Raw genomic sequence first — 27,966 nt, forward strand, 5'->3', positions numbered from 1 at the left:
TGTTAGAGCTGTGAAGGGCTCTGGTATATTGCTGGGTCTATGGTACAGTAACACTCCTCACTAAGACAGTGGTGAATAAATGCACACAGAGGTGGGGATAGCATGGCATAAGCATAGCAGTGATCACAAAGGGCTCGGTAGTCCGTCAGCAGTATGTCTCCATTCCACCCAATAGCATAGTTGGTGTAATGCAAATGCATACTACGATGGAGGTAGTTAATGGTTTGGGATGTGGTCTTGTGGGTGTGGCCTCACTGGTGGATTTTGATGGGACAAGGGAGGGTCCTGAGACGGGAGCTCATGGATTCCCGGGTGTGTTAACAGTCTTAAGACAGAGTGATAGTCCTAGTGGATGTGCTTTGCAGAGGACGAGTTTGAGCCGGATTCAGTGGTAGTGGCTGGGTGGCACGTGGTGGCAGGTGTGGAGGGGGCAGGGATCAGAGTGCCTGTTCTTAAGACTTTAGAGAGGGACACTGAAGGAGTGGAAAAGGGGAGGGTGGGGGTTAATGCTACTGAGAGACTATTTTAGTGACTGGACTGTCAGTGTGCTACTTGACTGCAGCAGTCACTCTGCTTGCCTGCTGGAGATGCCATGAAGTAGCTTAGCTTAAACACGTGGGTTAAATTCAGACCTTGTTCTGAGCATGTGCTTATATCCTATCTATTGATCTCACTGTAGTTTGGTGTAATTTAGTTGTGACAAACTTTCTCCTCTCTCCTCCAGGTTATAATGCACGACCAACACAGAAAAAGTTTGACTCTATAGCCAACGGGATCCCGAGGACTTGATTATAGTCGCTTCAAGCCTGATAGTTTGCATCGGTGCGGCTTCTCCCCTACTCCCGGGTCACACCCCTTTGGTCAACTGGCATTACTTCTGACAGCTCCCTTCCTCCTCCACTGGTTAATAAGACTTGGGTTCCCTTGTGGTCTCTGTCTACTTTGCCTGTCTTCTCTTCCATCGGTCCCTGTTCTCTACTGACACCAGTAGCAGTCCCTGGAGTTACGTAATCCTGTATTAGGTAAGATTATTATTATTATTATTATTATTATTTATTATTATTATTAATGCAAGGGGCGGATTACACACACAATGCACATGTGCCTAATCCAAGTCCATAATCAAACCAGCTTTTATGAACGATGCCAGCATCATGCCACTCTACTGTGTGTGGGACTGATGGTTGAAGTGTAGTCATATGGGAATAGAAATTTAGATACTTTTTTTTTTTCATGTTCTCCCCTCCATCCCTCCTTGCTGGTCAGGCTCAGCCCCCAACATTAAACAGTGAGATGATTCCCAACGGTTATCTGCTCTTTGACGATGAGAGTCTCTTGGATTCCACCGTAACCAAGATGAATGCCCTGAGAAAGAGTGGACAGTTTTGTGACGTGAGACTGCAGGTACGTGGAGTTTTTTTATTCTCTTTCGCTCTCTGGACCCCCCCTCCCCCCGGTCCATCTTTTGAGAAATGACACCAATCACACCATTACTGAGTTATGAACTATGAGAATAGAAAGGTTCAGAACTTTTGCGAAAGAGCACAGTTGAAAAATATTTGGCAAATAGAAATCAAAACTGGATGGCGTTCAGAGATGGATGGAGGGTTTGAATGGAGCTGAAGGATGGGACTAAAAATAACAAGAACACATGTTCTGATGGGTCCAAATTTGAGATTTTTGGTTCTAACCGCTGTCTTTGAGATGCAAAGTAGGTGAATGGATGATATCTGTATGTGTGGTTCCCACGGTGAAGCATGGGGGAGGAGGTGTGGTTCTGCTTTTTTGGTGACACTGTCAGTGATGTTTCTTAGAATTCAAGGCACACTTAACCAGCATGGCTTCCTCCGCATTCTGCAGCGATACGGCATCCCATCTGGTTTGTGCTTAGTGGGACTATCATTTGTTTTTCAATAGGATGACCCAAAACGCACCTCCAGGCTGTGTAAGGGCTATTTGACCAAGAAGGGGAATGATGGAGTGCTGCATCAGATGACCTGGCCTCCACAATCACCTGACCTCAACCCAATTGAGATGGTTTGGGATGAGTTAGACCGCAGAGTGAAGGAAAAGCAGCCAACAAGTGCTCAGTATATTTTGGAACTCCTTCAAGACTGTTGGAAAAGCATCCCAGGTGAAGCTGGTTGAGAGAATGCCAAGAGGGTTTAAAGCTGTCAAGGCAAAGGGTGGTTACTTTGAAGAATCTAAAATATATTTTGCTATGACACTTTTAGGCTTACTACATGATTCCATGTGTGTTATTTCATAGAATAATAGTGAAGACATCAAAACTATAATGTAGGAAATGGTACAAATAAAGAAAAAACCCTTGAATGAGTAGGTGTCAACTTTTGATTGGTACTGAAATTGTTCAGACCCCTTCCCCTTTTCCACATTTTGTTACATTACAGCCTTATTCTAAAATGGATAAAATACATTATTTTCCTCAATCTACACACAATACCCTGTAATGACAATGCGAAAACAGGTTTTTAGAAATATTTGCAAAAGTATAAAAATGTAAAATGGATACCTTATTTACATAAGTATTCAGACCCTTTGCTATGAGACTCAATTGAGCTCAGGTGCATCCTGTTTCCATTGATCATCCTTGATGTTTCTACAACTTGATTTGGAGTCCACCTGTGGTAAATTCAATTGATTGGACATGAGTGGGAAAGGCACACCTTTTCTATATAAGGTCCCACAGTTGACACTGCATGTCAGAGCAACAACCAAGCCATGAGGTCGAAGGAATTGTCCGTAGAGCTCCGATGAAGGGTACAAAAAAATGTCTGCAGCATTCAAGGTCCCCAAGAACACAGTGGCCGCCATCATTCTTAAATGGAAGAAGTTTGGAAGCACCAACTCTTCCTAGAGCTGGCCGTCCGGCCAAACTGAGCAATCTGGGGAGAAGGGCCTTCGTCAGGGAGGTGACCAAGAACCTGATGGTCACTCTGACAGAGCTCTAGTGTTCCTCTGTGGAGATGGGAGAACCTTCTAGAAAGACAACCATCTCTGCAGCACTCCACCAATCAGGCCTTTATGGTAGTGGCCAGTTGAATAATCACATTTTATTGGTCACATACACATGGTTAGAATATGTTATTGCGAGCATAGCGAAATGCTTGTGCTTCTAGTTCCGACAGTGCAGCAATATCTAATGTAATCTATTTGAAATATTTGATTTCACCTTTTCACCCTCTAGTAACCTTTTGTAACAAAAACGCATATCCTTCAGTACAACACAGAACGTACTTTTCTTACTTAATATAGATTTTTTTAACATTAAAAGTAAGTATTAGCTTTATAGGTCAAGGTCACTGCTTTATATATGTGGCCAAGAAACATTTAACAGGCAGTTCATGTATGAAATCCATCCTTCAGTATCACGCTTTTGTCCTACGGCACAGCAAAAGTTTCATGTTATACCACCATGTCAGCCATTATGCTGAATGACAGTAGCTTTGTTATCCCATGTTTTCACTTGTTTACAACATTTAATCATGCAATTCATATTTACTTGTTATATGAATACTGAATATTATCATTTTAAACTATTTTATGGCCTTTTAAGGCATTTCAAGGCACATTAACATTATACTGTAGATGCCGTTGGAGAGGACTGCACGGCACAGACAAAAGATTAACGCAGATCCAGTTGCTAGGGATGAAAGACTAGCCAGAAGAAAAGCAAGGTATTGTTTTCTTGGTTTCATGCTGTCAGCAACAGAATAGGATATAAAGCTGGGTGGATAACACTTAATAGTAGTTGAACTATTACACTAGTTAATGTTTTATTGCACTGCAGTTAAGTTATAACTGATGGATTATATTAGTTAATGATATTACCCACACACAATTATGGATTATGAATTTATATTAGTTAATAGCTGCTTCACATTTGGGGCACTTCATGAAAAATCAAGACTATTCAAGTAGTTTGATGGGCATTTTATGTAGCTATTTGGTGTAGTTATCTTGCCATTGCATTTGTGTACCTGCATTGAATAGAAATGTACCAGTTAGTGTAACAATGCATAATTACATTAACTATCATGTAATACAACGTAAAGTGTTGCGGCAGGCTAAAATTATAGTAAAGTGATTATTAACATTAGCAATGAAATGGTAACAAAACATTTTAGAGAGGGAGTTGATTTAACTTTTAAACTTTGATTACCGTAAATTCTGGACTATAAGCCACAACTTTTTTCCCACGCTTTGAACCCCGTGGCTTAAACAATGGCTAATATATGGATTTTTCCCGCTTTCAGTTTTTATCTCCAAAACACACATTCTGTGACGTACTCAGTTTTTTGGCGGCATGAAGCTTTCATTAGACCAATGAAATTGCCGAACGGGTTAAAATCAAACAACTTTTTTTTGTTACTGTTTAGATTAAATCGAGATCTTAAACTTCCCGTCATTCTGATTATGGTAGTCATTTTGTCACCCTCATCATGGCAAAGATACGGAGAAATGCATATGATGCAGCTTTCAAGTTGAAGGCGATTGATCTGGCTGTTGGAAAAGGAAATAGAGCTGCTGCACGGGAGCTTGGTCTTGACCTCTTACATCTAGATGTTCCGCTAGCGGAACGTCTGCTCCAATATCCAATGATGGGCGTGGCGCGAAATACAAATTCCTCTAAAATCCGAAAACTTCCATTTTTCAAACATATGACTATTTTACAGCTATTTAAAGACACGACTCTCGTTAATCTAACCACACTGTCCGATTTCAAAAAGGCTTTACAGCGAAAGCAAAACATTAGATTATGTCAGAGTACCCAGCCAGAAATAATCAGACACCCATTTTTCAAGCTAGCATATAATGTCACAAAAACCCAAATCACAGCTAAATGCAGCACTAACCTTTGATCTTCATCAGATGACACACCTAGGACATTATGTTATACAATACATGCATGTCTGTTCAATCAAGTTCATATTTATATCAAAAAACAGCTTTTTACATTAGCATGTGACGTTCAGAACTAGCATACCCCCCGCAAACTTCCGGGGAATTTACTAACAATTTACTAAATTACTCACGATAAACGTTCACAAAAAGCATAATTATTTTAAGAATTATAGATACAGAACTCCTCTATGCACTCGATATGTCCGATTTTAAAATAGCTTTTCGGATGAAGCACATTTTGCAATATTCTAAGTACATAGCCCAGCCATCACGGGCTAGCTATTTAGACACCCACCCAGTTTAGCCTTCACCAAAAAAACATTTCATATAAGAAAAATGGTCTTACCTTTCCTGTTCTTCGTCAGAATGCACTCCCAGGACCGCTACTTCAATAACAAATGTAGGTTTGGTCCCAAATAATCCATCGTTATGTTCCATCAGCGACGTTTTGTTCGTGAGTTCTAGACACTATCAGAATGGTAAATCACGGTCCTACGCATGGCGCATAACGTGACAAAAAAATTCTAAATATTCCATTACCGTACTTCGAAGCATGTCAACCGCTGTTTAAAATCAATTTTTATGCAATTTATCTCGTAGAAAAGCGATAATATTCCGACCAGGAATCTACGTGTCTGTAAACAGAAGGAAAAACAGAAAGGCGGGGGCGGGCAGTGCTCACGCCTAAGCCTTTTGTCTGCTGATAGACCACTTAGCAAAAGCGCTCGTGTGTTTCAGCCAGGGCTTTGAATTACGTCATTCAGCTTTTTGCCGCCTTCTGAGAGCCCATTGGAGCCGTAGGAAGTGTCACGTAACAGCAGAGATCCTTTGTAATAGATAGAGATAATAAAGAAGGGGAAGAAATGGTCAGACAGGGTACTTCCTGTACAGAATCTTCTCACGTTTTGGCCTGCCAAATGAGTTCTGTTATACACACACCATTCAAACAGTTTTAGAAACTTTGGAGTGTTTTCTATCCAAAGCTAATAATTATATGCATATTCTAGTTTCTGGGCAGGACTAATAATCAGATTAAATCGGGTACGTTTTTTATCCAGCCGTAAAAATACTGCCCCCTAGCCATAAGAGGTTAATGAGTCAATGATAAGACGTTGGAAACGGCACCGTGAGGAATTGACTCAGTGCAAAAAGACAACTAAAGCTTACTGCAAATGTTTTATTTTTCGTTACAAGCCGTGTTTCGTTAAAGCCTATTTATTTTTGTTACAAGCCGTGTTTCGTTAAAGCCTGTGTAAAGTTCATTTGTTTCAATGTACCGGTAGGCACCTGCGGCTTATAGACATAAAAATTATAAAAAATTAAATTCAGTGGGTGCGGCTTATATTCAGGTGCGCTTAATAGTCCGGAAATTACAGTAAGTGTTATTGTATAGCCCACAATTAGACTACTAATAACATTTAATGGATGCAAATCTTATTCTGTGCCAGTGTCATAACTATTAATTTAATCTTACGTGAATTAAATTTTACGTTGTGAGTTAAACTATGTTGCGTAGTAAAACCAATGTTCTTCGTGTGTGGCATATGGGTCATTTCTCTCTCTAGTATGGAAGTGATCTAAGTTCAGAGCCTGCACATTTTAAACATCTTATCCTGTTTTTTTTGTTTTTTTACACTTATATAACAAAAAATGGCTAAATGAAAAATACTATTGCTGCTACTAATAATGGTTCATAGGATTGTTATTGCTGAAGGAATCACATTTAATCAATATTTGTGGGCCGTAGTGATGTCATTCAGGGTAACAAAATATTGTCATACAGTGTAACACCAGTATTTTATATTAAAATTCAATACATTTTTGTTGACTCAGACAAAAAACAAATCTCAAATGATGAAGTGAAAGATACAAAAACTTCCTGCCTTATATTTTCAGTGTAAAACCTTCAACAAATTTTGAGTATACACGTGACACATGTCATTCAAAATAAAATGTCACTTTTTTTCTGGGTAGTTATATTTCTGCCATCTAAGCATGGATATATAACCTTGTGATTATGAAAAATTGGCTTTAAAAAGAAAAAAAGAAGACTTTACTAGGGTACATTCATATGAATTATTGGCTTTATTCTTGAATAAAACTAATTGCATAGGTGACACTCCAATGAACTTAAAGCCTTTTAGGGAATTGTAATTGCTGTTTTATTTTTTTTGCTACTTTGATAACCTTATGTCAGGGGTCGGCAACCCAAAATGTTGAGAGCCATATTGGACCAAAAAAAACATCTGTCTGGAGCCGCAAAAAATTAAAAGCCTTATATAAGCCTTATAATGAAGGCAACACATGCTGTAAGTGTCTATATTAGCTATATTAGCCTACTATCAAAATGATAAGTAGGCTACAAATGCATAATGAGCATTCATGATTAAACGTTTATTTTACCTGCAGCGCATCCTGGGTAGAATGAGGCACCTCGTGACTACTCTGCTGTACGATGGTGCTTTAAGTTTAACTTCCATTATAATATTAATGTATTATGTTTCGTTGCATTGATGAAATTATAGAAATACAATACAGAAAACAGATTTTGTTGTAATTTTTATTTTAGGATTCAAAAAAACAAAATGTGCAACGTGCATATTAGGCCTCCTGTAATTTCAGACCTCCCCATGGAAATAAAATGCAGTCCTTTTAAATCCTCAATAATACGATACAATCCTTCTCTTTTCCCCCTTATCTGGGCAACAGACAGAGTGCAATAAAACAGCAGCCTTTTGAAAAGGTAAAGTATATAAAATTAAAATAATACAGTTTAAGTTCGATTTCTGTGCATTATCCTCTTCTCTTTAGTTTTCTGCAAATGTGCAAGGGTAAAATGCAACAGCACCCTCTTCTCTTTTGACACGCACAATACAATGCAGCCATCCTCGGACCTGAGCAACAAAACACAATAATATCCCTATGTGTCATTCCAAATATATACTGACAAATCAGAAATCACTTTATAAAAACAGCCACTTCGTTACTAAATATGTGCCTATGACAGGATTGTGTTCTTACCCGTTTAATGTGACTTCTGTTTTCGGACATCACTGGACAGCTTCTCAACATCGGGCATGTAAGATGTAACTTTAATCTTCACGCAGGACTGCAAGCTCTCATCTGTGAGGCGGGTGCGGTATTTGGATTTTATGTAGTTCATGTTTGAGAATATCTGCTCGCACAGGTATGTTGATCCAAAGATGGATAATACTCCAAATGCATATTTCTTCATGTTCCTATAACTGTCAGGAAGAATGGAAATGTCTTTCCACGTTACTCTTTTTGTTATTTGACAACTTCTCATTACAAAGCAAACATGCAGGCAATCCTTCCGCATTGGCAATGAAAGCAAATGATTCGGTCAAAGAACTGTGGAATCCTCTGTTCTCCTCAGCTATCTTTCTCTTTTTGCCTTTGGGATCCATGGCCCATGACACACCCGCCGGTTTGTTTGCAACGGCCACCTGTCTGGCACTACGCCGAGCTGAAAGAAACGTGTCTCGCAGGCTATGACGTAAATCTTTGTTGACAGTAATGTTGAAATTAAATATTTATTATACACATTTTTACAGCATTGGATAATAAATTATATTAAAACAAAATATATTCACACCATCTTTTTCCATTTTCATATTTTTGAAAAAGCTCCAGGGAGCCACTAGGGCGGCGCTAAAGAGCCGCATGTGGCTCTAGAGCCGCGGGTTGCCGACCCCCGCCTTATGTCTTCGACCCATATAAACTCAGCAAAAAAAGAAACGTCTTCTCACTGTCAACTGCATTTATTTTCAGCAAACTTAACATGTGTAAATATTTGTATGAACATAACAAGACTCAACAACTGAGAAACTGAACAAGACCCACAGACGTGACTAACAGAAATTGAATAATGTGTCCCGAACAAAGGGGGGTCAATCAAAAGTAACATTCAGTATCTGGTGTGGCCACCAGCTGCATTAAGTACTGCAGTGCATCTCCTCATGGACTGCACCAGATTTGCCTGTTCTTGCTGTGAGATGTTACCCCACTCTTCCACCGAGGCACCAGCAAGTTCCCGGACATTTCTGGGGGGAATGGCCCTCGCCCTCCCATCCAACAGGTCCCAGGTTACATATAAATATATGGATGAGCAATGACAGAGCAGCATAGGCAAGATGGTATAAAATACAGTATATATGTATGAGGTGAGTAATGCAAGATATGTAAACATTATTAAAGTGACTAGTGATAAAAAAAAATAATTAAGTGGCCAGTGATTTCAAGTCTATGTAGGCAGCAGCCTCTGTGTTAGTGATGGCTATTTAACAGTCTGATGGCCTTGAGATTGAAGCTGTTTTTCAGTCTCTTGGTCCCAGCTTTAATGCACCTGTACTGATCTCGCCTTCTGGATGGCAGCGGGGTGAACAGGCAGTGGCTCGTCTGGTGGTTGTCCTTGATGATCTTTTTGGCCTTCCTGTGACATCGGGTGCTGTAGGTGTCCTGGAGAGTGATCCAGTGTTTTACCAGCACAAATGCTACAGTCAATATGCTGATTAGAATTTAGGTAGCCTTGTTCTCAAATTTCTTTTGGTAAAATCCCCAGCTACAATAAATGCAGCCTCAGGATATATGGTTTCCATTTTGCATGAAGTCCAGTGAAGTACTGCAAAGTTTCCTAAGGACTGGAAGCGAGGCAGCCCTCTGTCGGCGCCATCCTCAGTAAAAGGCACATGACAGCCATTTGAAGTTTGCCTAAAGGCACCTAACAGACTCAGACCATGAGAAACAAGATTCTCTGGTCAGATGAAACTAAGATTGAGCTCTTTGATGTGAATGCCAAGCGTCACGTCGGGAGGAAACCTGGCACCATCCCTAAGGTGAAGCATGGTGGTGGCAGCATCATGCTGTGGGGATGTTTTTCAGCGGCAGGGACTGGGAGACTAGTCCGGATTGAGGGAAAGATGAACGGCGCAAAGGACAGAGCTTGTTGGCGTAAACAAGCGCCTGAGCGCTCAGGACCTCAGTCTGGGGGCAAATATTCACCTTCCATCACGACGACAACCCTAAGCACACAGTCAAGACAACGCAGGAGTGGCTTCAGGACAAGTCTCAATGTTCCCGAGTGGACTGGACTTGAACCGGATCGAACAATAGTACTGCGTAAAGTGTCTGAATACTTATGTAAATGTGTTTTTTTTTTTTCTCTACAGTTTTTACTCTTAGATAAATTTGCATAAAATAACATGTTTCTTGCTTTGTCATTATGTATTGTGTGTAGATTGATGAGGGGGTGGGGGGAAAACTAAGCCATTTTAGAATAAGGCTGTAATGTAACAAAATGTGGAAAAAGTGGTCTGAACACTTTCCGAATGCACAGTACATGTATACATAGAAAAATATATAGGGGATTGGTAATGGTGCAGACAATTATATTGTTGGAAGCTGCAATATTAAAGTTGATATACCACCTACATTTTCTTTAACAGTTCTCTGGCAACAGCTCTGGTGGACATTCCTGCAGTCCGAATGCCAATTGCATGCTCCCTCAAAATTTGAGACACCTGTGGCATTGTGACACAACTGTATGTTTTAGTGGCCTTTTATTGTCCCCAGCACAAGGTGCACCTGTGTAATGATAATGCTGTTTAATCAGCTTCATGATTTGTGACACCTGTCAGTGGATGGATTATCTTGGTGAAGGAGAAATGCTAATTAATAGGAACGTAAACAACATTTGAGAGAAATAAGCTTTTTATGCATATGGAAAATTTCTGGGATTTTTTATTATGGCTCATAAAACTTGGGACCAACGCTTTACATGTTGCTTTTTTTATTTTAGTTCAGTATAAATTATAGCACCTCTGAAGAATGGTCTCTCTAGTTTGAGCCCTGACCTCTGACCTATCTCCTCTGTAGGTGTGTGGTCATGAGTTGATGGCTCACCGTGCCGTGCTGGCCTGCTGTAGCCCCTACCTGTTTGAGATCTTCAACAGCGACATCGAACCTCACGGCGTGTCCCACGTCACCTTCGAAGACCTTGACCCAGAGGCTGTGGAGATCCTGCTTAACTATGCCTACACTGCCCAGTAAGTGCCATGACCTCTAATCTCTACCCTCTGACCCCTAAACTACGCCTACGCTGCCCATTGAGTATACATCTTCTAAGACATGCATTGTGCAATGAGTCTTAGGCTTTGTTAAAGTGATGTTCTTCAACTGTTAATTTATTTTTAAAACATAACACCTGCTTTGGTCTGGATGTGTCCTTATTTTGGTAAGGATCAGAATATAAATACTTTTTACTGTGAATGCATTAACTTCCAGAGCTTTTAGTTGTAAAACAATAACTTAAAGATACATAATTTTGAATTTCATTAACTTTGTTTACAATCTGAGGTGTGTGTGTGTGTGTGTGTGTGTGTAAATTCAACCTGTCCATATCACAATGGCGTACTGGCACTTGACAATGAACTGAATATCTGTGAATCTGTTTAGTATTTGATGTAAATAACTGAGAATGCATGAAGAAAAACTTAATTACAGTCTGGTTTCTTTATTTACCTTTAACAACAGAATTCCAGTGTTTACTTTAACATTTGAAATGTTATAGACTTTGATACTGGATATTTTCTCAAAATGATTAAATGGACTTTGTGGTTATACTGAAGATTATACCATGGGCCATTGCCTCTGAAGCCTAACACAGCGAGTAATACTAAGTAGAGCATGGTGTTTGCAACACCAGGGTTGTTGGTTCGATTCCCACGGGGGGCCAGTACAAAACAAAAAAAAATGCATGAAATGTATGCATTCACTACTGTAAGTTGCTCTGGATAAGAGCGTCTGCTAAATGACTAAAATGTAACATGTAAATGTATTACTTACGTGTTAGGCCTCTGAGACTCCGAGGCCTATAGTCGGCCCTGTATATATTCGTGGTATTCTGCAATAAATAGACGGCAAACAAGGTATAGGCCAAGATGGTCCACCATGCAAACAGGCTGTTCTGGTCCTGAATCTTGTTTCCTTATTGAAAACGGTACAACAACGATAAAGCAAATTTAGATGCATTATGTATGCCTTTTTGTTTTTAACAAAGTAGCCTACGTGTGAAAGTTTGCCGCTTTCAGGGTGCAACTCCAGCTCCAACTGACAGGTTGAATACCATGTGCCTTTGTTTTTTAAAGGGGTAAGGGGGTGGGCTCTAGACCATCCTATTAGCCATTCCAGCTGTGTAATTTCATATTCAATTTTGTTTCCTATCGCCCACACGATCAGACTGAGCGTTTCAGTGGCCCTAGGAGGCACAGGGAAATACATTATGAAAACATGTATATATTGGAGTTGTATAAATAAGGGATTTAAAAGTACAATAAAAAGACTGCATGTTTTTTTAAAAATGTTTCCCGGGACCCTTCACCGCTCTAACTCTGCTCACCCCTCTCAAGGCATTCTTTTTGGCTATGGTCATCACCTGTCAAGCATGCGTACAACTCCTGTCTGTGTTTGTCTGACTAACTAATGGTTCTCTCTTGCAGGTTGAAGGCAGACAAGGAGTTGGTTAAGGATGTCTACACTGCAGCCAAAAGGCTAAAGATGGAACGAGTAAAGCAGGTAGGATCTTACTCTGTTTTCAACTACTGATATGCAATACCGTATGTTTAAATGCAGTCCCATTGTTCAGAGGTTTAAACTTCTCTCCTGTCTGATTGGTCAGATCTGTGGCAACTACCTGCTGTCGAAGATGGAATCCCAGAGTGCCATCTCCTTTCGTAACTTTTCCAGCTGCATGGGAGACGGCCGCATGCTGTCCAAGATCGACATCTACATCCAAGAACACCTGCTGGAGGTCTCTGAGCAGGAGGACTTCCTCAAACTCCCCCGCCTCAAAGTGAGTCTTCCCTGAGCAATGATCTACTGCAACCTTAACGGGGCAGTGCAGTTAAAAACATGATTTTTCAGGTTGTCATTAATAGTGATGTGCCGATATGACATTTTTGCCCGATACTGATATCCGATATTTTCCTTGTAAAAAATAAATTAAACGACACTTATATATATATATATATATATATATATATATATATTTTAAAAAAGTGGCCTTTTAAAGCATTCTAGTTCAGTTAAATAGGTAACACGGACGTAGCGGTCAAAGGCACTGCATCTCAGTGCAAGAGGCGTCACTACAGTCCCTGGTTCAAATCAAGGCTGTATCACATCCAGCTGTGATTGGGAGTGCCATAGGGCGGTGCACAATTGGCCCAGCGTCGTCCGGACCGTCATTGTAAATAAGAATTTGTTCTTAACCTCTCTGGGGTAGGTCCCACCTGCGAGACACACTATTCAACAGCCAGTGAATTAGCAGGGCGGCAAATTCAAAACAACAAAAATCTCATAATTCAAATTTCTCAAACATACAACTATATCCCATTTTAAAGATCCACTTGTCGTTAATCCAACCACATTGTCCGATTTCAAAAAGGCTTTACGGCGAAAGCATAACATTACATTGTGTTAGGACATCACCTTGACAAGAAAAACCACACAGCCATTTTCCAAGCAAGGTCACAAAAACCAGAAATACAGCTAAAATGAATCACTAACCTTTGATGATCATCAGATGACACTCCCAGGACTCAATGTTAAACAATACATGTATGTTTTGTTCGATGAAGTTCATATTTATATCCAAAAACCCCATTTTACATTGGCGCGTGATGTTCAGAAATGTTTTGCCTCCAAAAATTCCGGTGAATGAGCACATCAATTTACAAAAATACTCATCATAAACGTTGGTAAATTTTACAGCAGTTATTGAAAGAATTATAGATGCACTTCTCAATGCAACCACTGTGTCAGATTTCAAAAAAGCTTTACGGTGAAAGCACATTGTTCAATAATCTGAGTACAGCGCTCAGATATCAAAACAAGCCATACAGATACCCACCAAGTTCTGGAGTCAACAAAACTCAGAAATAGTATTATAAATCTTCACTTACCTTTGCTGATCTTCGTCAGAATGCACTCCCACTTCCACAAGAAATGTTTGTTTTGTTCGATTAACTCCATTTTTGTCCAAAGACGTCCGTTTTGTTCGCGCGTTCAGATCACTATTCCAAAGGCACAATGCGCGAGCGCAAAACCCTAGACAAAGTCAAAGTTCCATTACCATTTGTAGAAACATGTCAAACGATGTTTACAATCAATCCTTAGGGTCTTTTTAACATAAATATTCAATAATATTCCAACCGGACAATAGCGTATTCATTACAGAGGAAAAAGAAGGAATGGCGTGACTGCACAGCAAACAACTCATTGGCATCAGGCAGTCCACTTGTTGAGTGAGCTCTTATTCTCTCCCCAGTAACAGTAGAAGCATGAAACAAGGTTCTAAAGACTGTTGACATCTAGTGGAAGCCTTAGGAAGTGCAAAATGAACCCTAAGTCACTGTATAGGCAATCCCTTGAAAAACTACAAACCTCAGATTTCCATACTTCCTGGTTGGATTTTTCAGGTTTTTGCCTGCCGTATGAGTTCTGTTATACTCAGACATCATCCAAATATACTAATAATATGCATATCCTACCTTCTGAGCCTGAGTAGCAGGCAGTTTACTACGGGCATGCCTTTCATCCGGACGTCAAAATACTGCCCCCTACCCTAGAGAAGTTAACCAACTTATCAATATTGGTAAGTTGGATAGCCAAATGTTGGCTATTTTCTTCCAATCTTTCTAATTGACAAAATAAAAACATTTCTCTCCATTTCTTTCTGTGTACAAGGCACCAAATCCACACTTTTAAAGTTGGAAACCTCAACATTGACAACACCATTGTGTCTCTCTTCCCCCTACGCATCGATCGCCACTTCCGACATGCATTGATCTCCTCCCAACGAGACTACTGTAATTAACTACTCTGAGGCATCAACACAAGCTCCATAAACTCCAAATGGTTCAAAACTATGCAGCCTGACTTCTCACGACACCACCCATGTCAGAGTAGTAGTAGTAGTAGTAGTAGTAGTAGTAGTAGTAGTAGTAGTAGTAGTAGTAGTAGTAGTAGTAGTAGTAGTAGTAGTAGTAGTAGTAGTAGTAGTAGTAGTAGTATTTTTTTATTTTTATTTTGCGACTAGTGGAATAAACCATGGTCTATAACCAAGTAGGAATTCAATGGGTGGGGGTGATGTGATTATTTGAAGACACATTTTGTAGTGTGTGGGGGCAGTGGTCACCAACCTCCTGGAGATCTATTCTCTGGTAGATTTTCACTCAAACATCACATATCAGATTCTGCCAAACAAGTTAGTCAGAAGCTTAGTGTAATTGTGTGTGTGCAATACTGCAACTCTTCCACTGCTAAACGTGTATGTGACCAATAAAATTTGATTATACCTCATCTGATTGTTTAGCAAACAACCTCTTACTTTCACCATGATCTGTTTTCCTCTCACAGGAACACCTTCCAGAGCTTGAGCACGTGTAAAAAGATACTTACATGCCATGATTTCGACTTTCATTATAACCTTGTTTGCGATCTGTTTATGTAAATAACTGACGGGAATTTGAAGAATGACAGTTTCATGGTAGTCTCGTTATTTTATTTACTTTCAACAACCGAAAACATTCCAAAATGTGTAATTCATGTGTTTACTCATTAGAAATAATGATCATCTTCAGTCTCATTACTTCATAATTTTGTCAAATAGACTTTGTAGACTTTGATTATTTGGAAGTATTACTTGTTTGGCCTCGGACGCAGAGTCCTATGGTCTGTCTGTAGATAAACATCGTGTTTGTGCATTGAATAAACAGCAGATAGGGTATAGGCCAGGATGGAATATATTCAAATTTCTATCCCCATGCCCACACAGTTGGACTGGACATTTCAGTGGCCTAAGGAGGATCAGGGAAGTAAATTACAAAAAAATATATTTTGAATTATATTCAATAAATAAACTCACTACAATGATTGGTTAGACATATAGGGATAATTTAAACATGTCCACTATTTACCTAGTCTCTCTAGACATACTGGTTGCTTCCGGCAATGCTCCAGCTTAACATGTCTGTAGAAGTTCCAATGTCAGTTGGGACAGTCGATAAAGACACTGCCGTATCTGCTTCTTGCCCTAGCTATACATGTGCACAATTCCTGCCTGCATTTTAAGCCCCACCTACTCAAACGTGTGATTTGTTAAGAGTGTTGACTGTCTGAAGAGGACCCTCCTTGAAAATAATTATATTAATCCTTTTGAAATGTCAGAAGCCGATATCCTCCCCAGGCCTTGTCGTTGCCTAGCTTATGATGCGCCAAGGTCTGGAATATACAAGACTAGTCTTTACCTTGCCTAGGAGGCTATCAGATTGCTTTGACGGTTGGAGGACAAACATGGATAAATCATCTCAGTAGAAATTGTTAGCTGTTCCTGCTCTGGATCTCACCCAATATGTACTAATCATTGAACAGTTACATTTCTCGGTTGATGTTCATATCTAAATCGATGGCTTCCGTATTTGATCCTGCCTGAAAATGACCATCTGCAAATGTGGGTGTGACCCAACTGGTTACTTATGGCCTTCAAATACAGTTAGTTGCATTATTACTTTTGTGCTGCAGAATTCACCAGTTACTGGTTTTGATTGAATAGGCTTCTTTGTCTCCAGTTAAGGTAGAATGCATCATAACCCTAGCTAGGCTATGATGGTTCAATAAGGAATCAGTGTCTTGTGATTTATGATTTGACCCTAGCCACGGTTGAGCCTAGCACCTCTTCTGACTGGTCTCCTCTTATGTCTCTACAGTTAGAAGTAATGCTGGAAGACAGCTTGAGCCTGCCCAGCAATGGCAAGCTCTACTCCAAGGTGCTTAACTGGGTCCAGCGCAGACTGTGGGAGAATGGAGACCAACTGGATAGACTGATGGGGGAGGTCAGTACCATAGCTGGAGTCTAGCTTGCACCCATCCGCCCCATATCCCTCCCTCCCCTCCTTTCTGCGCTTTCCTCTAACATGTTAAGGCACTGTTCACAACTCAATGTGGCATGATGTCATTTCACACACTGTTAGGACTGTTTGTTTGTTTTTTCGTTCTTTTTTTAAGTGTTAAGTTATGCAGTACAGTGTACCTGGCCATACTGCAAACTAGAGGTGAGCAGAGACACAGCCATGTGGCTGTTCGCTCTTTGATATTTATGTTTTAGTGATCAGTTGGTTCCACCCACAGTGTTATGACTTTTGGTCTGTTTTGCATTGAAACAAAGTGAGTGAGCAGGTCTTTGACTCTGTTCTGTCTCACCGATGCCCTTCTCTTTCTGAGCAGGGGTGTGTGTGCGCATTAAGTGTGCGTTTGCGTGTGTGTGTCAGCGAGCGCTCCAGTTCTAATGACTCTTCCTCCCCGTTGATTTCTCTGTCCTCCAGGTTTATTAACAGCAGCAGGAGACGACTGAAGAGCCAAGACTGAGCCACCAGGGTAATGAGTCAGAACGAGAAAAAGAGGGAGGAGAGAAGCACCTCCCTCTCTCTACAGCCGGATTGATCATCCAGATATACAAAATGACATGCAGTAGAGTACTCACAGAAACCCATATCCACTGAACAGTACATCTGCCATGATTACCCCAACCACCCCTCCCCGAGACTCGATACACCCCTCATAATTCACTAATCTAACCCCTTATTTTGAAACCCCATTTAATAGGAACCATATTTAATCCAAATCAGTGATTGCACAGTACATTTTAAGAGCTTTGTCCTTTAACGTGGGAAAGAGCAGAATGACGGCCATTTAAAACAACTTTTGAAATGCTTCTCTGCTCAAGCATATTCTACACATCATCTCCATGCCCACAGCATAATCCAATCACTTATTTGAACAGTTTTTTTTTTTTTTTTTTACTGTAACTTTGTTTGAAAACATTTTTTTTGTTTTATGACTACTTGTATGAAATGTCAATGTATGTCAAAGCTTTGCCTTCACCTGCTGTATGAAAGCATACCTCAGTGCCATTTTTGTTATGTTTTCCTATGCATTTATAATGACCGACTTCATCAGCCAGCCAGGAGCGTGGTTTCTGGTTTCCAAGCAGCCGGTGTGAGGTCATGAGGACAGAAGACGTTTCCAAATGTTGCGTATTTACCAAACCCAGACTCCTCCTTTTTTAGATCTTATGGAGAGAGGGCAGCACAGAAGCAGAAACTGCTGATTTTGTGCGGACTCCTACATGTCCTGTAACCACCTCTGTTCGTTCTGTGTGTCTGTTGATAAAGAAGCATTGGCTCCTACCAGTGACAACAGATCAGCATTCCTCCCCCACTGTCCTCCTTCCTCCCTCCCTTTCGTGTTGCCCGGGCTGCTGCTGTGTTGCCATGGAGACAGGCTGCCACATGGGTGATGTCGCTGTGTGTCTTGCAGGTGCAAACGTTGTACTACTCAGCCGACCACAAGCTGCTCGATGGCGCACTCATCATTGAGGAACATGGGATGTTTGGGGTTGGTGCGGAGGAGGACCACATGCAGTTTGTTCAGGTACACAACCCACCCCTACCTGGACCTTTCCTGGGCCTACCCGAGTGTCGCTTGGCCCAACCTGGCTTTTATCCCACCTTATGTAGCCTGGCAACAAGGCAAACAATTAGTTTGTAGAACCTGGGATACTACAGACCTGCTTGCATAGCTCATGTTGCATATTAGACTGGTTCTCAGATCAGTCTTTTGGAGATTGGGTAATGATTACTACCTTTTTTGTGTGTTTTGTCTCAGTATGTAGCTGCGTCTGCATTTGTAAAAGTCTTCCCATTGTTTGTCTGTGCTGTCTATCAGCTTGTTCAGATGGTTTAAAATGGGTTGTAGGCTGGTTTGAAACATTTCAGAGGGACTGGCACTGCTAAAATAATGTGCTTGGATGTATTTCTAGGCAGGTTTAAACCCAGGTTTAGTCAATTTTCAGGCCAGATTGTGGTGTGTGCGCTCTGCAGCCAGCTGGTGTATTAGCCAGAGGTAAGATGATGTGGCTGTTGCCTCTGGCTGGGCTTCTGTAGCTGCTTTCTGCTCTTGCAGAAGAAGCCCCCTCGTGAGAACAGCAACACCCAGAGACAGCTGAGCTCCTCCACCTCCGGCAGCTCCTCACCCTCCGGCTTGGCCTTCAACACACCCAAACCCTGCAGGAGAGAGTGGAAGTACATCGCCTCCGAGAAGTCCACCAGTAAGTGAATGTGTCGAAGAACGTTTGAAGCCTTCGGTGTCAAGGAGTATGTGTATGAATATCCTAATGTTTAAGATAATAACATTTTAAGTTTTTTTAATTTAGTTATTACCATCACCTCCCTCCCTCCTTCTCCCCTCTCTCTTCCAGACAACACCTACCTGTGTCTGGCAGTACTGGACGGGGTGTTGTGCGTGATCTTCCTGCATGGCCGCAACTCTCCCCAGAGTTCTCCCTCTGACACACCATGTCTGATGAAGAGCCTGAGCTTTGAGGCTCAGTCTGAGGAGCTGGAGGAACACCCGCTGACCTCCATGCACTACGCCCGCTCTGGCCTGGGCACTGCCACCCTGCACGGCAGGCTCATCGCTGCAGGTATGCAGGGTTAACCAGCCAATGGGCCTCTCTATCTGGAGACTGGCACTGACAGGTCTCAAGCCTCAGATCGTCCAAATCAACCCTGTCTTGTTACTGACCTGGTATCCTCTGTGTATGTTCCCTTCAGGAGGGTATAACCGGGAGGAGTGCCTGAGGACTGTGGAGTGTTACGACCCCAAAGAGGACCGCTGGACCTTCACTGCTCCCATGCGGACTGCCAGGGCTCGCTTCCAGATGGCCGTGCTCATGGTACAACACACCCCTGTCCTTTGAACCCGCATTTCATATGATTGACAGGTGCCTGTCTGACCCGGACTGATCAAGAGTTTTCTGACTTAAATCTGCCTCTGTCTTCTCTGATCTCTTAGGGTCAGCTGTATGTGATGGGTGGCTCCAACGGTCACTCAGACGAGCTGAGCTGTGGGGAGACCTACGATCCGCACACTGACACGTGGGCTCAGGTGGCAGAGCTCCGGACCAATCGCTGCAACGCAGGTGTCTGCTCGTTGAACAATAAGCTGTTTGTGGTGGGAGGGTCAGACCCCTGTGGGCAGAAAGGACTGAAGAACTGTGATGCTTTTGACCCGGTGACCAAGACCTGGAACAACTGTGCCCCCCTCAACATCAGTACGTACCAATACCACACACACACTTCCCTACGTAGTTATTTTAATTTGGCTTTATACTCCAGCATTTGATTTGAGATCAAATGTTTTATATGAGGCGACAGTACAGAATGTCACGATTATTTGGGGGTTTTTCCACATTAATGTAGAAGTGTTCAGAAACATTCTGTTCTTATTTACAGTAAAAGTGACTAAAAAATGACAAATGATTTACCATTCATTGGGCACAAGATAATCTGAAACACAACCAAAACAAACTAAAAATAAACCCAACAATTTTGAAGAGTCACAATCTTAGTCATTGCATGCTAGGTAAATGGGACCAAATACTAAACTTTTGACTAAATTGAATACACAAAGTACATTTGTCAAAGTACTTGACACCTTAAATGGGTGGACTAGATACATAAAGTGCATTCATTTCTAAACGGTAAAACAGATATGTATGAAAATACCCTCAAGTAAAAGGCTAAATTCTTTGTCACCTCATATAAAACATTTGATATCAAATCCCAAATGCTGGAGTATAAAGCAAAATTAAAAGTTTTAGCTTCATTGTTCAAATACGATTGTACTATACACATGCTGTACCAATATCACACACACACACACACACACTGAGCAAAAAGGGTTCCAGATTATACCAAAAAGGGGTTCTTTGATCTGTCACAGGACTGAATGCTTTAGTAATGGTGCTTATGTACAGTGCATTCAGAAGGTGTTCAGACCACTTGAATCTTTCCACATTATGTTATGTTACAGCCTTATTCTGAAATGGATGAAATAGTTTTCCCCCCCCCCCCTCATCTATCTACACACAATACCCCATAATAACAAAACAAAAACAGGTTTAGACATTTTTGCAAATTTATAAAAAATGAAACTGAAATATCACAAGTATTCAGATCCTTTACTTAGTACTTTGTTGATGCACCGTTGGCAGCGATTACAGCCTCAAGTCTTCTTGGGTATGATGCTTGACACACCTGTATTTGGGAAGTTTCACCTATTCTCTGTAGATCCTCTCAAGCTCTGTCAGGTTGGATGGGTAGCGTCGCTGCAGAGCTATTTTCAGGTCTCTCCAGAGATGTTCTATCGGGTTCAAGTCTGTGCTCTGGCTGGGCCACTCAAGGACATTGAGACTTGTCCAGAAGTTACTCCTACGTTGTCTTGGCTGTGTGCTTAGGGTCGTGGTCCTGTTGGAAGGTTAACCTTGGCCCCAGTCTAAAGTCCTGAGTGCTCTGGAGAAGGTTTTCATCAAGGATCTCTGTCCTTTGCACCGTTCATCTTTCGCTTAATCCTGACTAGTCTCCCAGTCCTTGCCCCTGAAAAACATCCCCACAGCATAATGTTGCCACCACCTTGCTTAACCTTAGGGATGGTGCCAGGTTTCCTTCAGACGTGACGCTTGGTATTCAGGCCAGAGAGTTCAATCTTGGTTTCATCAGACCAGAGAATCTTGTTTCTCTTTATAGGTGCCTTTTGGCAATCTCCAAGTGGACCGCCATGTTCCTTCTCCGTTTGGCCACTCAACCATAAAAGCCTGATGGTGAAGTGCTGCAGAGATGGTTGTCCTTCTGGAAGGTTCTCCCATCTCCACAGAGGAACTCTGTCAGTGACCATCGGGTTCTTGGTCACCTCCCTGACCAAAGCCCTTCTCCCCTGTTTGCTTGGTTTGGCCGGGCGGCCAGCTCTAGGAAGAGTCTTGCCGGTTCCAAACTTCTTCCATTTCAGAATGATGGAGGCCACTGTTCTTGGGGACCTTCAATGTTGCAGAAATGTTTTGATACCCTTCTCCAGATCTATGCCTCGACACAATCCTGTCTCGGAGCTCTACGGACAAATCCTTCGACCTCATGGCTTGGTTTTTGCTCTGACATGCACTGTCAACTGCGGGATCTTATATAGACAGGTGTGTTCGTTTCCAAATCATGTCCAATCAACCACATTTGGACTACAATCAAGTTGTAGAAACATCTTAAGGATGATCAATGGAAACAGTATGCACCTGAGCTCAATTTCGAGTCTCATAGCAAATGGATTGACTACTTATGTAAATAAAGTATATTTTTTATTTTTCATACATTTGTAAAAACCTGTTTTTGCTTTGTCATTATGGGGTAGTGTGTAGATTGCTGAGGGAAATAATGTATTTCATCCATTTTAGAATAAGGATGTAATGTAACAAAATGTGGAAAAAGGGAAGGGGGCAGAATGCTTTCAGTACCAGTCAAAAGTTGAGACCTACTCATTCAAGGGTTTTTCTTCATTTGTACTATTTTCTGCATTGTAGAATAATAGTGAAGACATCAAAACTATCATGTAGTAACCAAAAGTGTTAAATCAAAATATATTTTAGATTCTTCAAAGTAACCACCCTTTGCCTTGATGAACAAAATGTGGATAAAGTCAAGGGGTTTGAGTACTTTCCGATTTCGTTGTATCGCATATACTGTATTCGTGAAGAACTAGAACAGCTTTGAGTTCTGTGACTGTGAAAAGTGGGTAATGTGCAGTGTTAACTCTGTCTGTGTTCTCCTAGAGAGGCACCAGGCTGCGGTATGTGAGCTGGATGGCTTCATGTACGTGATTGGAGGTGCTGAGTCGTGGAACTGCCTGAACACAGTGGAGCGCTACAACCCTGAGAATAACACCTGGACCCTTATCGCCCCCATGAACGTAGCTCGCAGGGGGGCTGGGGTGGCCGTCTACGATGGTAAGAGACTACTCCATAGAAATGAACTATTCAAATTCTATGGTCTGCTCTAAACGGGGGCGGGCTCGAGAGGATTACTATGTATAGGGTAATCAGTTCACAGGGTGGGAATGCAGGTTGCAACCTTGGAATTCGGCAGAAATGTCCAAATCATTACTCCTCAGATAAACTCTGATTTGTGCTGACCCTTTGCTCTCCTTTCTCTGCTCTCTCTCATCTCCTTTTCTTCCCCTCTCTAGGGAAGCTCTTAGTGGTTGGTGGGTTTGATGGCTCCCATGCACTGCGCTGTGTAGAGGTGTATGACCCAGTCCGTAACGCATGGAGAATGCTGGGTAGCATGACCGTGGCACGGAGCAATGCGGGTGTGGCCGCGCTGGGTGACGTCATCTGCGCCGTGGGCGGCTTCGACGGAAACAACTTCCTGAACACGCTCGAGGTGTACGACCCTGAGACGGACGAGTGGAGCGACTGCGCCGAGGCCCTCTCCTCTCTTCCGCCTGAGGGTCAGGGGTTAAGGGGCTGTTATGGGGGGGGTGTCCCAAACTAACATGCTTAGTGCTTTTAGTTGTGTTTTGTGATTTTCTGTATGTGAGCGAGAGGGACAGGGGAATCATTTTTGGGGGGTTGCCTAAAGCAACATCAAGCCTTTTATTTTTCGTGCTGTATATATTTAGATTGCTTTTTTTCTTTTTTGTATTAAGAATGCCAACATTTTAATATTTTTAGTGCAATTGAGTTTTTCTTCGAAAGTTTTGTATTGTTTTCTGAGGGTTTACAGAGAAATGCCTACTGTTTTGGTCACCAAGACTACCTTGGACTTACTGGTGTGTTCAGAATAGGTGACGGTACTGGAAAACTTTGAGTTGACTTGTTTTAGGAAAGTGATTCTGAATATCTTTTTTCATTTTGAACTGTCATTTTAGCTCACACATATTTAAATATCTGCAATTTTGAAGCCTTATTCAAAGAAAGTGTTACTCCCATGTCGTTTTTGTGTAGTTTAAACTGAAGCTGGATTGCTTGACAAATCTTTAATGCCTTTTTTATATTTTTATACACTGCTGATTTACCAATAGAGGAAGTAGTGGACGCACATGTCTATTGAGTCATCAAACGAAACCAGTGCCAGTTTAGTAACGCGTAACACACTCGCGCACACACACGCTAACCAACTCTTTTGTTGCTGCATTTTGACTAATTTACTATTATGGAGATGCTGTTGTGTTGAGCGTTTTAAAAGGGGTTCAGACATTTGGCTTCGATTTTCTTTTGTGAGTTTAGAATGATTCAATTGGAAAGTGCTGCATCACATTTGTAACAAGCTGATATTTCTTAACTAATAAACCATTTCAACCTCTTTTTTTTAGTTTTCCAGTTCTAGTACTGTATTGAACTAATAGTCATGTTTGACTGGTTTGTTAAAGTGGAGTGACTTTCGCTGTCTTTGACGTAGCATTGGGAAATTTCCACCCTGAGGTTCTAATGAAATAACCTGACTTATACACATTCTATAAACCTTCCACCAATTGGATGTTGCAAGTCACTATTTTTTCCACCAGGACACAATTACTGTCCCCAAATATAGCATTTCTCTCCCTTGCTTCTCTCTACACGAGTATAAATGTATGGCAGCATGGTCTATGCAGCCATCCACGGTTGTGTTTTACACATGCAACCAAATTCTGATCCTTTGCCTAATTGGCAAAATATCTGATCTGATTGGTCAATAGACCAATTTGAGGAAAAATATCAGAATTGGGCTGCCTGTGTAAACGCAGCCATAGCTCCTCTACCAGTTAGTTTCCACTGGGACCAGATTACCTACCTCACTAATGGCTGGATTCAGTCCGTATTGCGGAAGAGCCGCATAAAAAATTAAGGTAATTTCCGATTGAGCTGACATGTTTCGAGTGAATGCAGTCTCCGAGACCGTGGGAACATTGTCAATTGCGCAATAAAGCTACGGATTGAATAGAGTCCTAAATCCTTTCTCTGTTCCCATTAGGGTACGTAGTTTGCCTGCAGAGGGAGGGAAGGATAGAGGGACCTAGTCAGTCTGGGTCAAATGATCTCTAAAGGTGGGTGAATGGCGCAACACCTGAGCTGTACCTACAATCCCTTGAACGACCCTGTCCTTGGACATCGGCTTTACCTAACACCTGTCAAAGACCACTAATTCCTCCCCCTCTACGTTCTGTCAATTCACAAAATAGCCTCCTGTAATCTGTGACGAGTCTGACGGCACACCTGTCAATCACGTCGCAACCTGACTGAGGGAAGTAGGCCACAGGCGGTTCGAGGGTAGCACTTCACTTTCTGCTGAGTGGTCATGGCTTTTGGCCAGGCCATGTAAAACAATTACCTACCCATATAAATATAATTATACTTATATGGAATTATAATTGTCTCATCTGCTCTAAAAATGAACAGTCAGAATTTTGTTTCATTGTTTCACTGAATCAGACACTGGAAATGAAAATGAAACATGTTCTGTGACAAATGTTTCACTAACTAAGATTGGACTAATCTACGCATACATTCAGTCAGATCAAGCGTTAACCGGTCATAGCCGACACCTAGCCACTTGTGTAGGCTATATAGAAATAATGACGCTGAAATTGAAAATCATTCAACCATAAGAGTCTAAACTGGAGGGGGTACTACTAAGCTGTATGGAGTTGTTTTAAGGTCATACCAAGGATAATTTTGCTATTTGATTTGGAATTTTAAGACCCCTTGAAGTATTGAAAAAAGAATATGAATAAATTACTTGATAAAGGAATTTTTGACCTGACTGCTATTAGCTCATACAAACACATTGAATAACAGATTCACTACATGGAACAGATAGTCCCCCCCAAAAATAAAGTTTGTTCTGAAGTGGATGTCCAATATCTGAGAGATAAAAGAAAGATCAGGAAACATAATTTCATTAAACATATATTTAACCCCTTATGTTTAGCACTAAACAGTCTTAAGCCCTGTCCAAGCTGGGGGAGGGTCTACTAAGCTATATGGAATTGTTTTAAGATGGTCATACCAAGGATAATTTTGCTATTTGATTAAGAAATGTAAAAAAATCTATATAAGAACATTATTTGACAAAGAGTTTTATTTGGCCTTACTGCTGTTACCCCATTTAAACGCATTGAATGACAGATTCATTACATGGAACAACAGACATGTTACACAGAGGGGTGTGTGTGTGTAGTGCAAACTGTTTGGATGCTACAGACAGAAGTTGGCAGATCGGCTGTACCGACTTCAGACAAGTCCCAAGACGCTTGTGGGGGTCGTAGAGCAAAACAGAGAACGCCATTGTGTTCGTGAGAGTTTCGTCCGGGGTTATAATAGTTTGTAGACCAAACCGTTCGGACACTACAGAGGATTTTGTGAGAAGACCGATTTTCGGAACGTGTCATGGTCTGACAAACTCCACTCTAGCTCTGTCACCTTTTACCATAGATGCATATATTTGTTATATTTGAACAATTCATCTCACTCTTTCTTGCTCTGGGATATATGGAGAGATATGGCAAGGATAGCGGGGATGTGTGAAGTAATTGTACACTTTAAATGTGTTTACATAGATGACAATTGTCTCTTTTTATGAGGCAGACCACCACGGCTGGCTTGTATTAATGCATGAACTGTCACGTTGGTACTGTACAAACTTAGACAAACAGTACACACTGTCAAATATACATATGCATGGACATAGTCACAAACCACAGACACTACTATGTGTCCATACAATCACTACAGACCAGTGTCAACTTGAATGCTTCTATACTGTCCAGCAAAGGCTGTGGCTCTGTCCCAAATGGCACTCTATTCCCCATCTAGAACCCTATAGGGTTCAGCTGCCTCAGCAACCATAGAACACATCACCTGCTCAATAACAAAGGTTGAGCAAAGCTTTCAAAAACTTTCAATGAGCTGTCACAACTGTTCGTTGGAACAGACACAGCTATTTCTGTACTCATGAGTTCTGTACTTGTTTTATTTCTGTATTCAGCAGAGCGGCTAATGTGTCAACACGACTTCTAATAAAACTCCACACTGACACCATTGCCTGGTCTCCAGTGAGCATTATAAACCCATCTACCGAGGAGCCCTAATGTTTTAGAGATGTTTATAGCTCTTTCTGTGGAAATGAATCAGCCAAGACCCCTGTGTTTTTAGTTTTAATCAACCTTTCTGTCAGACTCCAACTGTAATAATCATAAATTGTGTCAATGTTATGAGACAGCATAATAATGATTTAGCTATTGTTCAGTGATCTTTCCCTATAATTGGAGTGCTCTGTTTACTAGAGGCTGACCAATCGTTTTTTGTTGTGTGGTCCAGTTCCAATTTTGGGGAGAGAAAACTTGCCAATACCTATACATCTGCCGATATACAACATTTTTAAAAACTGAGTTCTCATAAATCAATATCCAAAAGAGCAATTGTCAATGCTTCAAAATTTTTGTTCTTACATTGTGACAATAATGACATGAGATCTGCCGCAAGTGTTCAGATAAGCGTGAAATAAATCGGACGATATCGATATATCGGTAAAATGGTAATAGCAGCCAATAATATAGGTGAAACAATATATCGGTCAGGCTCTAATTATAATATATTAATTGGTTGTTCACGTCGCGTCACGGTAATTAGGCTTCTCCAAGCTCTGATGTTGCTGCTGGTCATTAGTAGCCTACAAAACTTTGCTAACTGCCTGTTACTCAGCACTCTATTGTACCTCTAATCACTCAGACATCAATGCAAATGTATTCGAAAATCGAATCAAACACTTCATGAGAGCCTGTGAGTTCATGTTGCACAACATTTCACGTCAAATGTTATTGGTCATATACACGTTAAGCAGATGTTATTGCTGGTGTAGCGAAATGCTTGCGTGAGATGCTTGCGTAGGCTATTGAATTGCGCAAAAAAAACAGAGGGAGGCCTCTTATACTCCTCTACTAAAAAGAGGAGAGTCAGCTTTCTATAGGCTAGGCCTACAATATTTATTTCTCAACTTTCCTAATATTAAGCACATTGCTTATATTCACAACATGAGTATAGCCTACCTGGCTGGCATGAAAATAAACCACAAGGAAAAGCGTCCTCCATTCGCTATTTGCATAGAT

At 41.2% G+C, this 27,966-nt stretch overlaps 1 protein-coding gene and 1 long non-coding RNA gene across 2 annotated transcripts in view; one reads left to right on the plus strand and one right to left on the minus strand.

The window, feature by feature from the left end:
• LOC115192193 (influenza virus NS1A-binding protein homolog A) overlaps nucleotides 1–24,221 on the plus strand; it is a 43,500-nt gene extending 19,279 nt beyond the window's left edge. Inside the window, exons 2-14 of the mRNA XM_029750413.1 lie at nucleotides 725–1,022; nucleotides 1,267–1,404; nucleotides 10,822–10,991; nucleotides 12,444–12,519; nucleotides 12,623–12,796; nucleotides 16,710–16,835; nucleotides 18,319–18,432; nucleotides 18,964–19,108; nucleotides 19,259–19,483; nucleotides 19,614–19,735; nucleotides 19,855–20,113; nucleotides 22,655–22,828; nucleotides 23,068–24,221. Coding sequence (XP_029606273.1) covers nucleotides 1,294–1,404; nucleotides 10,822–10,991; nucleotides 12,444–12,519; nucleotides 12,623–12,796; nucleotides 16,710–16,835; nucleotides 18,319–18,432; nucleotides 18,964–19,108; nucleotides 19,259–19,483; nucleotides 19,614–19,735; nucleotides 19,855–20,113; nucleotides 22,655–22,828; nucleotides 23,068–23,375 — 2,004 coding nt within the window. The 5' untranslated portion in view covers nucleotides 725–1,022; nucleotides 1,267–1,293 and the 3' untranslated portion in view covers nucleotides 23,376–24,221. The remainder of the gene's footprint in view (nucleotides 1–724; nucleotides 1,023–1,266; nucleotides 1,405–10,821; nucleotides 10,992–12,443; nucleotides 12,520–12,622; nucleotides 12,797–16,709; nucleotides 16,836–18,318; nucleotides 18,433–18,963; nucleotides 19,109–19,258; nucleotides 19,484–19,613; nucleotides 19,736–19,854; nucleotides 20,114–22,654; nucleotides 22,829–23,067) is intronic.
• Nucleotides 7,779–8,458, minus strand: LOC115192194 (uncharacterized). The gene is made up of 2 exons (XR_003877893.1): nucleotides 7,948–8,458; nucleotides 7,779–7,820 (listed from the first exon to the last, which is right to left on the minus strand). It is a non-coding gene; the product is annotated as an uncharacterized LOC115192194 (long non-coding RNA).
• Nucleotides 24,222–27,966: the final 3,745 nt, after the last annotated feature.

This window comes from Salmo trutta, chromosome 4 (genome assembly GCF_901001165.1).
Source record: "Salmo trutta chromosome 4, fSalTru1.1, whole genome shotgun sequence".
NCBI classification, from domain to species: Eukaryota; Metazoa; Chordata; class Actinopteri; order Salmoniformes; family Salmonidae; genus Salmo; species Salmo trutta.